We start from the raw sequence: 14,272 nt of genomic DNA, 5'->3' as shown, positions 1-14,272 counted from the left end.
TTATGCTTTAAGGCCCAGAGAGCACTATGAGGGCCCCTGGGAAGCCTTCCCTGACTCCCTGTGATAAGGTTTTTGTTTCTTCCCCTGGATTCCAAAAAACTTTATACATGTATCTAGTAAGATACCATATGGGTTGAATTGTGGTTCCCCAAAAGGATATGTTGAAATCTTAACCTCTAGTGCCTTAGCGCGGGACTTTATAGAGTGTTTACAGACTAATCGAGTTAAAATGAGGTCATTCGGGTGGGCTGTCATCTAAAATGACTGGTGTCCTTAAAAAAGGGGGAAGTGTGAACGCAGAGAGAGACATGCACATGGGGAGATGGTGCAAGGTTTGAGTGATGCAGCTGCAGGCCAAGGAGTGTCAAAGACCATTGGCGAATCACCAGCCAGGGAGAGGAAAGGACGGGTTCCCCTATGGACTTCAGAGGGAGCAGGGCCCTGCTGACACCTTGATCTTTAATTTCTAGCCTCCAGAACTGTGACACAATACCTTTCTGTTGTTTCACATCACTCTGTTTGTGGTGCTTTGTTAAAGCAGACCTAGGAGACTAATACAGACATTGACCAGTTAGAGCTAAAACAATGCTCCATGTCTGACCTTGGGTTAGACAGACACAGACAGTTGTTTTACTTTTAATTGGTATACAGTTATGAGAATTTTAATAAATTTTACTACCTATCTGGACAGCGATCCCCCAGTGATATCCCCTGTGGGGGCCAAGGCTTTTGGCTTCCTAAAGGTTCACTGAAAAAAATCACTGAAATGAGGCAGATTGATTAAAGGAGAAAAGGCATACAAATTTACTTAATATGCATACACAGGTACCTTCAGAATGAAGACCCAAAAATAGAGGAGAAATTGTCCATTTTTATGCTTAGGTTTAGCAAACAATGGACAGTCATGTAGAAATATGATTGGAGGAGAAGGGTCTGATCTAATGTTAACAGGCTGAGTGGGGAAACCCAGACAGGCCTGTCTGTCTAGATTCTTCTGGGCCTCTCTGAGCAGTGTTCCTTCCTGCTGGGTGCAGGGCAGGCCCTCTCTGGAATCAAGGCCTTATGACCTATAGTCCAACAATGTAGGTCAGATAATTTCTTTATGGCCTGTTTTTACATGGAATACTTTTAGGTTTTATGGCCGGATTTCTGTGGGGGAAAAGAGGTTCTGGTTTCTATGACCCACCTTGGGGAAGACAATCCTAGTTTCTATGGCACCTCGGGGGAGAGTGGGGCTGAGAGACAGGGGGCAGGAGAAAGTCAGAGAAAAACTTTTGCTTCTGAGGCTGCTGCTGAGGCCTTCATTTGGGGATATTGTTTTCTGAGCCCCAACAGTTCTCTCCCTCAAAGAGATTACAGTAAAGATTTAAATGGATTTCCAGTTATTTTTAGATGGCAGACTAATATATGTTGGAATGTGATGCTGTACTGAGACTGGCTTCAAGGTCAGAACAACTGGCTGGCTTTATGTGGGTTACAGACACGTAAGAGCTTAGCACAATGGTAGGTGCAGAGCAGGTGCTCAAAAAATGGTAGCTAGCATTGTGATGGGCAAGGGGGGAAGGATGAATATGGCTCAAGGGTCAAGTCAACCTGAGGAGTTGATTAACCCAAGAAGTCTAGAATTAAGACATGAAGATGTGAGCTGGAAATGGAGTCCGGGGTCCTTGGGCCAGAGGTTCCTCTGACTCCCCTGACTGGGTGGGAACTGGCACCTGGGGAGACCCACCTCCCGGGAGCAACTGTCCAGTAGTGGCTCTAAAGGCTTCCAAAGGCTGAGCCCTATAGAGGGGTACAGGTGGTTGAAGGAAGCAATCCCTGAAGAAAGGGATATGAGGCCCTTTGTGAGCTGGAGCCAGCACCAGCAGCAGGTGGGTGAAGTGCAGTCAAGGAGCCTCATAGGATGATCAGGTCATGACCACAGCTGATCCGGCCATGCCAGTGACCGGGATGAACAATGCAAAGAAAAATGACTTCCTTCTGCTTCAAGCAAGAGAATCATGAAGGGTTTTATGTTCCCAGGGCAAAGAAAAATGACTTCCTCCTGTTTGGAGCAAGAGAATCATGAAGGGTTTTATGTTCCCAGGGCCTGGATAGCAGGCTCTTCCCTTGCACCTTCTGCTGTGTGTGAAGACGGGAAGTAGAGTTCTGAGAAGGCAGAAAAAAGGCTGAAAAGGTTAACAAAAGGCCTTTTCTTTAAAAGGCCTTTTCTTTCTGCTCACTGTATTGAGCAGAATATAAGTGTCTCTGAAAAATAAAAATGTTCTGTTAAAAATGAGACCGTTCTGTCAAAAATTCTGATTTACCGATAAACCGTATGAAGCGTTCTTGATGCCACGCTGAGATTGAGGAGGGATGAAGAACAATAAAGATCAGTTGGGAGAGTACCAGGTGGCTTTCACAGATTTTTCCCCCCAAAGTCCCCCTACTAAAATATCTTTTAAAGCAGTTACTATACCATTCTTTCTGGTGACATGCAGTGTCTGCCTCAGAGCAGGAGGGGCAGGTGTCGCTTCAACATGACAGGTAAAGTTTTATTTTTCACATGGGGACTGGGTTCAGAGCATTCATGGTACCATAATGCTTCCTAATTCACATCAGTGAATCTCAACAGGGTACCACTGGCACTTGGGGCAGGAGGATTCTTTGTTGTATGGGACTGTTCACCCATGGCAACAGCCCACCCACCAAATGCCAAGCCCCAGCCCCAATCATCGTGAGAACCATGACAATGTGCCAACTATAAAGGGCCCCTACACATTTCCCGCTGCCGACTTCCAGGAGGTGTGGAACGGCTCCTGGGGAGAAGAGCTGACTCACACATTCGGTGAGCCTCTATTTTCTTCTGCACATACCCCAAAATGACATAATTAAAGCTTTTAAATGGACAAAAGGCCCACTCACTGCTGTACATCTGGGTATACTGGTCTGTGTGTGCCTGAATGGAGGTACCAGTGGCAGATACTATGATCTGAATTGAAGGTCATAATGGGTTGAATGGTGGCCCCCAAAAGATATGTCCATGTCCTAACCCCAGAATCTGTGAATGTCACCTCATTTGGAAAAAAAAATGGGGGGCTTTGCAAATGTAATTAAGTTAAGGATCTCAAGATGAGATCACTCTGGACTGAGTGGCCCCAAATCCAATGATAAGCATCCTTGTAAAAGATACAGAAAAGAGACACAGAGAGAGGAGAAGGCCATGTGAAGATGGAAGCAGAAGTTGGAGTGAAGTATCCATAAGCTGCGAATGCCTAGAGCTACCAGAAGCTGGGACAGGCAAGGAGAGATCCTCCCCTAGAGCCTTCAGGAGAACTGAGTCCCTGCTGACACCTTGATTTAGGACTTCTAGCCTCCAGAAATGTGAGAGAATCATTTCTATTGTAAGCCACCAGGTTTGTGATAATTTGCAGTGGCAGCCATAGAAAACTGATACACTGGTTATATACATTCTGAGTTTGCAACACATGTAAGGGATCATTCTAAAATAAGTGATTGAAGAACAAAATAATACAAGTGAGCATAACTTAACACCCTGAAAGCATTCATTTTGAGGTGATAAAAGTCTCTAACAAGGACATTCAGCAATGCAACTACCAGATTAAAAATAGAAATGAAAGCCCAGGCACCTGACTGCCAATTTGTGGATGCAATGAATGTGGGCGTGGAGATCCACAAAGGCCCGGAACCTGCGTGTCTACCTTGTGCTGGCCTCTGTAGGTGTCTGTGTGGGGGCGGGCTGGCCTGCAGAGCACACACAGGAAACAGGGAGGGGGTGCAGAAGGTCCTTGTGAATATACCTTTTTAAATACCGCGGCACTGGGTTGTGGTTTCCTGGATGAACCCTTTCCTCTTTTTCAGGGACTATTTTCATGCATGGGAGACCAGCCTTGTGTGCTTCCATTTTATTCTCTCTAGGGTAACTTTTCTTTCAAAAATGGCAACTTACCAGGACAAGTAACCTCCTCCTCCCTACCTCTTGCACTGTGACCTTGGGCCCTACTCTAGCAGCATCTGAAGGAGGGTGACAGAGATTGTTCCAGATACAGAGAACCTGAGCCAATGGCCTGTGTGCCTGAGACTGCTCTTCCAGGCACAGGGAACTGCTGGCCTGTGTCCCGGTCATCTTGAGCTGCTCTAACAAATCACCCTGACTGGGTGCCTTAAACAAGAAGCATTTATTTCTAAACAGCTCTAGAGCTGGGAGTCTAAGATCAAGGTACAGCAGATTTGGTTCCTGGTGTGAGCTTCCTCATTTACAGAAGTACACCTTCTCCTTCTGTCCTCACATGGCTAAGAGAGAGAGAGAGAGAGAGAGAGAGGAAGAGAAAGAGAGGAAGGGAGGGAGGGGGAGAGGGAGAGGAATCTAGCCTCTTCCTCTTTTATAAGGACACTAATCCCATTATAGGGCCCCCACTCTCATGACCTCACCTAAGCCCAATTACCTTTCAATACCCCTACCTTCAAATACCATTACACTGGGTGTTAGGGCATCAGCATATGGATTTGGGGGTGAGGGGACATAAATATCCGGTCCATAACACCCTGTGCACCTCGTGTCTGGTTGAGTAACAATAGATTAAACTCAAAGCTAACTGGGATGAGTGTGTGATGGGTGTAAGGAGCGAAGGGGAAAGTCAATGGGTTCTGACATCTGCAGTCTGCCTCTGGGGATTTCTAGAAGGGATTGTATGATCACTGAATGCACACGGGTGGTGGTGAGGACAGGTGTGTGTGGACCAGGCTGCATTCGGAACTGGACAGCCTTCCTCATGCACCAGGCAAGCAATGCCCAAGGCCACCCCTGCAACCTGGAGTCCCTGCTGCGGGTGGGAGGGATGCATCCAGACTGGATGGGGAGGGCACAGGATGGTTGCAGCCTCTGCCCCTCCTGAGGATGTGAATGTGAATTCTGAGTGGGGTGATGCTTCAGGACAAAACAAGGATGAATCTTGAACCTAGGTTTCCAGCTTGGTAGAAACTGGCTGAGAGAGAGGGCTCCATCGGCACCTCTGAACAACACCATACCCCAGATGAATATCTCTGCTTCTGCTCAATGCCTTCCTGGGTGAGAAAAGATGGTCTTGTGATAGGCAGAGATGAGCACATGAAAAGAGTGGGTCAACTGGAGGAAGCTGGAGGGAGAAAACGCCATGAGCCAGCCGGTCAGTGTGCCAGGCAGGGAGAGGAGAGAGCAGGGCCTTAGACGAAGGTGACCATGTCATTATCACCCATATCATGATACATTTGAGACTGGCAGGACAGGGGCACTGTGGATAGTCATCCCTGGGCAATGTATAGAAACTGGGGATGAGACAAATCAGGACATATGGCTTGAGAAGAAGAGAAAGGAGAGGGAAAGGAAGGAGAGACAGACAGAGAGAGGAGGAGGAGAAGTAGGAGGAAGAGGAGGCAGAGAAGGAGAAGGAGAAAGAGGAGGAGGAGGAAGAGAAGAAAAGGAAGAAAGAAGGGAGAAAGAAGAAGAAAAAAGACAGAAGAGAGAAGAAAGAAGAAAAAAGAAAGAAGACAGAAGAAAGAAGAACAAAGAAAGAAGAAGAGGAGGAGGAGGAGGAGGAGCAGCAGCAGCAGCAGCAAGAGCCAAAGAGAGCCGCCCTGTGTGGGCACGTCTGGGTGCCGCTCTGCCAGTTGTTTTCAGAGTGTCATCTTACCCCTTTTCCCAGACAAGCAAATTAGCACTGTAGAGAAAAATATAATGATATGAGCCTCTGCTTGCTCCAGAAATTCAGAGCTCCTAAACAAACACAATTTCCTATGAATATCAAACAAAAAGGAAATAGAAAATCCAGAAGAGCAAAATCAATTTCTCATTGTTCTCTGCAACACCTGCCTAATTTCTTTCAGGTCCTAGGCACAGGGGCCAGCGCTTATTCACAAAGCTTTTTACAACATGGAGAAATCACAATGAAGCTACTACATCTGCAGAAAAAGAAGTAGAGAATAAAGACCAAAACATGAAATCAGCAAATATGCATGGAGTAACTATGTTTTGGAAATGTGTTGCCATGTGGACTGTTTAGGGCGATTCGCGACTACTTCCATTTGATCAGACACTCCTATGTGGGGGTGTCAGGATCTCAGAAGTGTTCTTGGGGAAGGACATGTGCTTGGCAAATTTGAAAGGGCTGGCAGCATTCTGAGTACTGGGAAAATGAGGAAAGGAAGATACAAAGATGGAAGTAGAAAAATCCATCAAAGGATAAAGCCAAGCTAGGAAAGGAGACTGCAAAAAGAAGTCAGGAAGCAGAGAGAAGAAGGGCTGCTCCAAGAGGGTCCCAGACAAGGAAGTTGGGCTTAGACTCCCACCTGGACACTGCATCCCCACACAGGCACTACACAGCAAAGCTGCTCCTCTGCATGTAAACCCAGTCTTGCTCTCACAACCTAGGAGTGACATAAGATTGTGCTTTTTAGAGATAACTTGGGATACACAATGGAAAATACTTTGGAGAAAGGCAAGAATGGATGTGGGAAGATGTTATGTGGCTATTACAGTGAATCAAATGAGTGATGACAGTAGCTTAAATGAAGGTTGTAGCCATGGAGATGATGATGGTGACCTGTTCTCACAAGACCTATGTCTTCCTGTAGGAGCATATGCTTCAGATTGAGAAGGTTCATTCATTAGTGTGAGTCCATGTCAGTCTCACTCTTGGCCAGGAAGCCCTACGAAAGCAGGGAGTACACCTGTGTTTTGGGATATGCTAATACCCTAGGCCATGCTACCGTGGTGCCAGGCACATGGGAGGATCCAACAAACATTTGTGGAGTGGATGATGGAGTAATTCAGAACCCTTTCCCAAATGATCTCATTCACAGCCATGCTTCAACCACCAGATGGTTGGACTGACCTCACTCAAGTGTCTACGACCAACCTGGCTCCCTCCTCCAGAATTATGTATCCAAGGATCTACTCAGCATTTCCATGTGAAGATGTTAATGTGTCTCAATTGTACTCCACAGGTCCAAAACTGGGCATGTGAACTCCCCACTCTGCAGTGGATTTCTCCTCCAGTGTTTTTCATCTTAGGCAATGGGACCCTGACCACCCAGACCAGGGCTGCCATTCTTCACACCTCCCTCTTCCTCATTCGTGAATCTCCTGTCATTACAAAAGCCTTTCATCTCCTCAATTCTATGGATTATAATCACTTCTCTCCATTGATCACGGTGGTTAAGAGTGCAGGCTTTGGAAGGGCATTGCCTAGGTTTAAAAATAGGCTTCATCCCTTACTGGCAATTTGCTTAAATTCTCTGTGCTTAGTTTCCTTATATATGAAGTGGAAATAATAATAGTTTGTGCTTTATTGGGTTCTTTTGAGAAGTCAATATGATGATGCATATTATTGCTTTCCAAAGTGCTAGCTGCAATCACCACTACTGCCATCATCATCACTACCATCACCACTACTGTCACCATCACCATCATCATCACCATCGCTATCTCCATGGCTATAATCTTAATTTAAGCTACTGTCGTCTCTCATTTGATTCAATGTAATAGCCACATAACATTTCCCCACATCCATTCCTGCCTTCCTCCAATGCATTTTCCATTATGTAACCCAAGTGATCTTTAAAAAGCACAATCTCATGTCACTCATAGGTTTAAATTATATCAGTGGCTTCCCATAAGAGATGGAATGAAAAACCAAAATGGTTAACATGGTTTAAATAGCCAAACTTAAGCAATTCTTAGTCTAAAACCTGCTATGTGCCTTCCCACTTCAGGACTTTTACACATGCTGTTCCCTCTGCAGTGAACACTGTTCCTTTAGCTTTCCCTTCTTTCTTTTCCTTCTTGGTCAAAACCTCTCTTAAATGTTACTTATACTCACTGTCTCCACTATAATTCATTGCACAATGTGTTCTGCCCCCATCTTGCCACTAAAATTGCCCAAACAAAGATGATTCCTGGCACCTGCTGCTAAAGCCACGCACTTATTTCTAACCTTATCTGGGATCCTTTCTGAGCATCTGACACTACCAGCCACTATTTCCTTAAAGCCCCCTCTGCCTTGGGCTCCTCAGATTCTGTTCTCCTGGTTCTCCTGGTTCTCTTGCTCTTGTTCTCCTGGTTCTCTTGACTGATTCTTGTTTTTCCTTCATTGGCTGCTCTTTCTGTATCGGCCTTTTAGAAGTCGATTTCCCCAGGTTTCCCACTTGGATCTCTTTGTTTGTTTTTTGAGATGGAGTCTCACACTGTCGCCTGGGCTGGAGTGCAATGGCACGATCTCGGCTCACTGCAACCTCCACCTCCCAGGTTCAAGTGATTGTCTTGCCTCAGCCTCCTGAGTAGCTGGGATTACAGGTGCACACCACCATACCCAGCTAATTTTTTGGACTTTTGGTAGAGATGGGGTTTCACTATGTTGGCCAGGCTGGTCTCGAACGCCTGACCTCGTGCTGGATCTGTTTTTCTTCTGTTCTACTCATTCCTTGTGGGTAAGCCTACCCATTTGCATGGCATCCATTGCATAATGACACCCGAATCTTGTCTCTAGATTCTTTCTCCCTCCTGAGCTCCAGACCCACGTTCCTCCGTGGGGGTGTTTCATAAACACTTTAAACACAACACATGTAAAGCTGAAATCTCAGAACGCCCTCCCTTTCTCTGTCTGGATCTCAATGAATAGTACCAACACCCATTTAGTCGCCCAAGCAAAAGCTTGAGTCATCCTTTTCTCCTTCCTTTCTTTCCCTCCCTATATCTAGTTAATCATCAAATTCTATTGACTCTGTCTCCTTAGATGTACTCAATTATGTTGATTTATCTCTATTCCCAACACCATTCTCTTAGTCCAGGTCCTCATCATTTTCCTTTTGCAGTATGACCACAGCCTCCTAACCCATCTCCCATTCGCCAGGTTTTTTTTTTTTTTTTTTAATTCAATCCTTTTTTCTCTGCTGTCAGAGTTTAGGGGAAAAAGTTCCCTAAATGATTGGCCAGAGATCTAGTGGTTTAAAAGGAGGGTTTTTTAGGCAAATAAGAAATTGTTTATTTATGAAAATATCACCTCTGTGGCCCTTCTTAGTGATTTACCAGGCATATCAGCCTATTTAAGGTTCTGAGAAGTCTTATTGCAAAAGAATCTGTTCAGAATTGTTTAACCAAACATTTCCCAATCTTTTTGACCACACATTCCCTTCCCGAGGGCACACTTCTTAACATCTTGCAGAACACCATGTTGTTGTTTTAGAACACAAATCTGATCATATTACTTCTTTATTTGAAAATAAGACAGATACCTGGATAGACACCAAAAGAAGACAATTTGCACTTTATTCTCTGGGCAATTAGAGGCCCTTGGAGATTCCTGAGCTGGGTAATAACCTAATACCCACACAGTCAATAGCCTCCAGTTATGGGCACTGCTGTGTGCTTTGTGCTTCTCCTCCACCATCTCCAATCCTTACAGCATGATCCCCGGGTGAAGAGACTGAAGCCCAGATCAGTTAATCATTAGGTCCCAGGCCACACAACCAGTAAGGATGGAGCAGGACTTGGCTAGAAGTCTAAGTGGCTTTAAACCCTCAGCTATTTGCAATAAGCAGGTGGCATTTTGCCTGCAGGAGACATTGGAAGCAGGAAAAATCAGAAGGCTTGGACATATTCCTGGAAGTCAGTCACTTCTGTTCTCCACCTCTGTTCCCCACCGACCCCAGATAATGCCTCAAGCCATTCTTCTTAAGCCTGGGTCTCATTGCCTTCTCCATAGGCCTGTTGTGTTACTTTCATCCCTTAAACACCCAGCAGGGTATATCGTACAACTCCAGGAATATCTTGCCCCTGCTTAAAAATATGTGTTGTTCCCTAGTGCCTGTCCATTTCCAAATTTCTCTGCCTGATATTCTAGGCCCTTCATTCTCTGCTGTCAACTTTCCTTTTTGATCTTGATTTTAGATACTTTTCTAAATATAATCCATACTCCAGTCAAACTGAACTACTTACTGTTCAGAGGCCTCCCTGCCTTTTGACATGCTGTTCCCCACTCTTGGAAAGCCTCTTCCTGTCCCCAGTGTCACTGCTTTAAATCCTACCTCTTTTTCAGGACCCTTTTCACTGCTGACTCTATGGAACATGTCCTAATATGAACCTGCTGCTCTCTGTTTTTCAGCACAAAAGAACAATGAGGTGCTCCTCCCTAAACTTGGAAATCAGGTTAACTTCTGAAAATTAAACTAGTAAAATTCACAGTGGATGGCATGAGCTCTTTGCAAAAATGATATACCCAAAGGAAGACTCACGAAGTGGATAAAGAGAGAGGAAAACATCCTCCTGGAGGACGATGACCAGGGCTTACTCTCAGGACACAATTGTGCGTTTATATCAGACAGATGAGCAAACAAGGCCCTAATCAAATCAGTTACAGGAAACAGGGAGAGCCAATCAAACTGTAATCAGTGGTGATAACTGGCCATGACAGTGACATAATCAATTACACTCTGCTCTGGCGTGTGGAAGCACAGCGTGTGCTATAGCAGACGGAAGGCAGCCAGGATGATGTGGCCAGGGCACAGCAGTACTAACCAAAGGAAACATTCATGGAGTTTAGGGACACTGGCTTTCAGGACATGGGAAGGGTTGGCTATGAGCTGGAGATGGCTCATCCCATGTCCTCAGACCTGATTAGCTTTCCCAAAAGTTCCTGCTTCCCTTGTTCAAATTACCCACTAAGCAACCTGAGAACCAATCTGGATTTCCCTCCCATCATCAGAAAGGGGTGCTCTGGGCAGAGGAAAGGTATGTCCTCAGTGTATCTACTCATGGGGATGCTGGGAAGATTTAATGGAATAATGTGTGTAGAGGGATTGGCCCAGGCTCCACACAGTAATTGTTCAATAAATGTATATGACTGAAATTAGTTCAGCATGTTGGAGCTCTGCTTATGATGACAATCTCATATACATTTGGTTAAGGTGAACTGGCATCCTGGTGTCCAGATGCCCTGATGAAGGTGGGTACCTGGACCTGCAAAACAGATGTTGTGATTCTGGGTAGGAGTGAGCAAAAGGACGTGTTGCCAGGCAGGGCACCTGTTAACGCTCCACCTGGCTCAAAGCACCTCTACTTCATTATCATCCTCTAAGTGCCCCACCAGTGCCTTCCTGTACATGCTCAGCACACAAGGCTTATACCAGTTTTGTTCTATTTTTAATGCAATCACTTGTGTATCTCTAATTCCTATTTCATCAGAGTGTAAACTCTTTGAGGATAGCAGCTTTTAAGTCCCTTGCAGAGCTTCAAGTATCATAAATAATTAATAAGTTGAAATGAATTGAATCAGAGGCCAAACAAATTATCTGGGGTTCAAGCAAAGGCTACAACATGTGTTTCCCAGGCTCCTAGAGAAGTAGTATGCGAACATCTGGAGAGAAGGCCTGGTGATGCAGGCTGAGCACATCTCTCTGATGCCACCTCACCTCTTCCACCCAGAGGTGGATATGGGAGAGCTGCGAGGCTGCAGGAGAGCTGCTCAGCTGCCCAGGAAGAAGACAGAGGGACAGACAGATGGACAGAGCAGACACTTCACACTTACCCGGATCTCCGTCTGGACAGTGCATTTGACCAGTTTGAAGTTCTTCCCAGGATTGAAGCTGTTGCTATAGAAGCAGACCTTGAGGATACGCACGTCCTCCTTTTCCACATCTACTGGTACCACCACCATGGGCTCTGCAGGGCCTTCAGGCCGGCGTAACGTGCCCAACTTTACTCGGCTCAGGGGCTCGGACACCCCAGACATCCTCTCAGGCAGCAGCTAAGACCGGCACATTGCAGTCCTGCAGAGACAGCAGAGGGTCAGCCCTGAAAGAGCCCCACACAGGCCCACATACCTCATGCCCCCAGGGACAGCACCCACCGAGCTCCAAGACAGACACAAATGCTATATATTCTCCCATTCCCAAAAGCTCCCCTGCAAGGCACCTGGCTCTCTTGACTGGGAAAGATGCAGCAGAAAGGGGCAAGTTGCAGAAGCATCCAGGTATGAAACCCAGACTTGGGGCTCCCAGGGGTATGAGCTCTGTCTCCTGGAAGCCCCTCTCTCTGACCCATTCCTCCCTCCACCCTGGCACCCAGGCAAGGGGCCCACCCTTAGCAAAGGCAGCTGTGAGAGAAGGCGGTCACAGCTTGGTTCCAAGGCACAGCTGAGCAGAAAAAGCAAAGAGCGAGACAGTAGAAAATAGCAGGAGAGGAACAGGGACAAGGCGGAAAATCTGAGAAGAAACAGATTGGAGAAGAAGTGGCCCCGAGGGAATGGGAATGGAGAAGGCAGGAAAGGGCCCAGGTGGAGGGCCAGGCTGTCAACTGATGCTGTCCACCCCCATCCTCAGCTGCCAACAAAAACTTTCAGGGTGGGAGGCTTCCGTCCGACAGGAGCTCATCACATAGACATCACTGATCACATGCAGGAGGATTCAAGAGGAACAGCGCTCTGCCCAGCAGCCCCGCAGGGAAGGGCATGCTGCACGTGGGAAGGAGCTGAGCTGGGACTCTAGAAAACCCAGCCCAGTTCTGCAGACAGCCTGGGTTGACACAGATGTAGATGATAAGAATCCTAGGAATCTGTAGTTCACCTTGAATCAGCAACATTGGTCCTGGCCTCTAGGTCCAATACAACTCAGTAGAGTAGGGTTTATCTCCCACTGATCTAAAGCAGGGAATGCCCAAAGGAAGAAGTGGATATTCTAGCTCTAGATGGGTGGCGTCAGCCTTAGCTCCACATAATCACTCGGGAAGCTTTCAGAAACCCTAAACCAAGCCCTATCCTCAGACACTGCTGTCAAATTGGTCTGGGCTGAGCATTGACATATTCGTTTCCCAGGACTTTTCTAACGTTTGGCCTGGGTTGGAAACCACTGTTCTAGAACGAGCTTAGCTCTTATCCTGAAACCCCTTCTTAAAGAAAAATATCCCCTTTCTAAGAAGAGACTGTGATTTTAGAGGGAGGGAAATTCCTTGACCAGGAGTTGGGGGCAAAATGATGGAGTTGACAATGTTAAAACACGAACATGGAGTCACACATTTGAAAAGTGGAATCATAGCCTGTATGTATTTATTCACACTGTGCTGGACAATAGAAAAGAAAGATTTAGATAGCCATTAGCTTCAAAGAGCCATTCCTTTTTTAAAAAGTGAATATGTATTATGAAGATGCAAAAGAGAGGCAAGGATGAGAGAAGGAGCTGGGCATGTCCTTCAGGTCAGGGGCAGGCAGACAACAGGCAGCACCAAGCTCAGAGTCCACAAGGGCAGCAAAATGTGGCATGAGACCTATGGAGAGAAGAATATGCAATCTGCTTTAAGAGATATATATTCTTATCTAAAAGATATATATATATTCTGGAAGTATCTGTCTATTCTAGAGGTATCCATACCATTTTCCAACAAACATCTGCTGGACATGTCCTGTGTGTCAATACTCTGCTATGTAGTGAAGATGTAACCCGGATCCCCTGACCTTCAACAAGGAATCCAGGGGGAAGTCGTTTGAGAGGTAACCCCAGGAAACATCAGAGAAATGATGACAGGGAGGGGAAAACAGCTAAAAAGAGTGATCAAGTGAGTTATCGCTTGCACAACCACAGTTTAATCCTGCTGGGAACTCTAGGAGCCAGAAAAGAATGGACCCCACCCAGAGAGGGAGGGATCTGGGGTATTTATACACCACTCTTACAGTCATTGTTCCAGCATATCCAGCCAGTTCTGCACAAGGGAGAGCTGAGAAAGTCCTCAGGCACAGAGGTGCAGAGCTGGCAGCAGGTGGGTAGAAGAGAGGATTGTACTGAAATGGCAGGGCCCAGGGGACACAGGAGGGAACAGTGGCAGCCCTGCTACAGGGTATGAAGATGAGAAAAGCATGCCTTTCCCTAAAGAGCACACACTCTAGTCAGAGAGACAACAGGCAAATATACTCACACAGCACAATATGGCATATCTAATCATGTTTCAGGCAATGGTGGACCGCATATAAGATGGTGGTCCCCAAAGAGTGGAATGGAGCTGAAAAATTCCTCTCACCTAGTGACATCATAACAGTGGCAAGGTCAGAGCACAACGCATGACTCATGTGTTAGTGATGACACTGGTATAAACAAACCCGCCACACTGCCAGGAATAGAGAAGTCTAGCACATACAATTATGGGTGGTACATAACACTTGATAATGATAATAAAGATTATGTGACTGGTTTATGTACTTCCTCTACTATAGTTTTTATCATTATTTTAGAGTATACTCCTTCTACTTATAAA

At 46.0% G+C, this 14,272-nt stretch overlaps 1 protein-coding gene across 1 annotated transcript in view; it reads right to left on the bottom strand.

Moving 5' to 3' along the window:
- PTK2B (protein tyrosine kinase 2 beta) overlaps nt 1-14,272 on the bottom strand; it is a 148,616-nt gene that overhangs the window by 50,713 nt on the left and 83,631 nt on the right. Inside the window, 1 exon segment of the mRNA XM_009455073.5 lies at nt 11,559-11,799. Within this exon segment, the coding sequence (XP_009453348.2) occupies nt 11,559-11,762 (204 nt within the window). The 5' untranslated portion in view covers nt 11,763-11,799.

Source organism: Pan troglodytes, chromosome 7, assembly GCF_028858775.2.
Source record: "Pan troglodytes isolate AG18354 chromosome 7, NHGRI_mPanTro3-v2.0_pri, whole genome shotgun sequence".
In the NCBI taxonomy this organism is placed as follows: domain Eukaryota; kingdom Metazoa; phylum Chordata; class Mammalia; order Primates; family Hominidae; genus Pan; species Pan troglodytes.
This window is presented reverse-complemented; position numbering and strand designations above follow the sequence as displayed.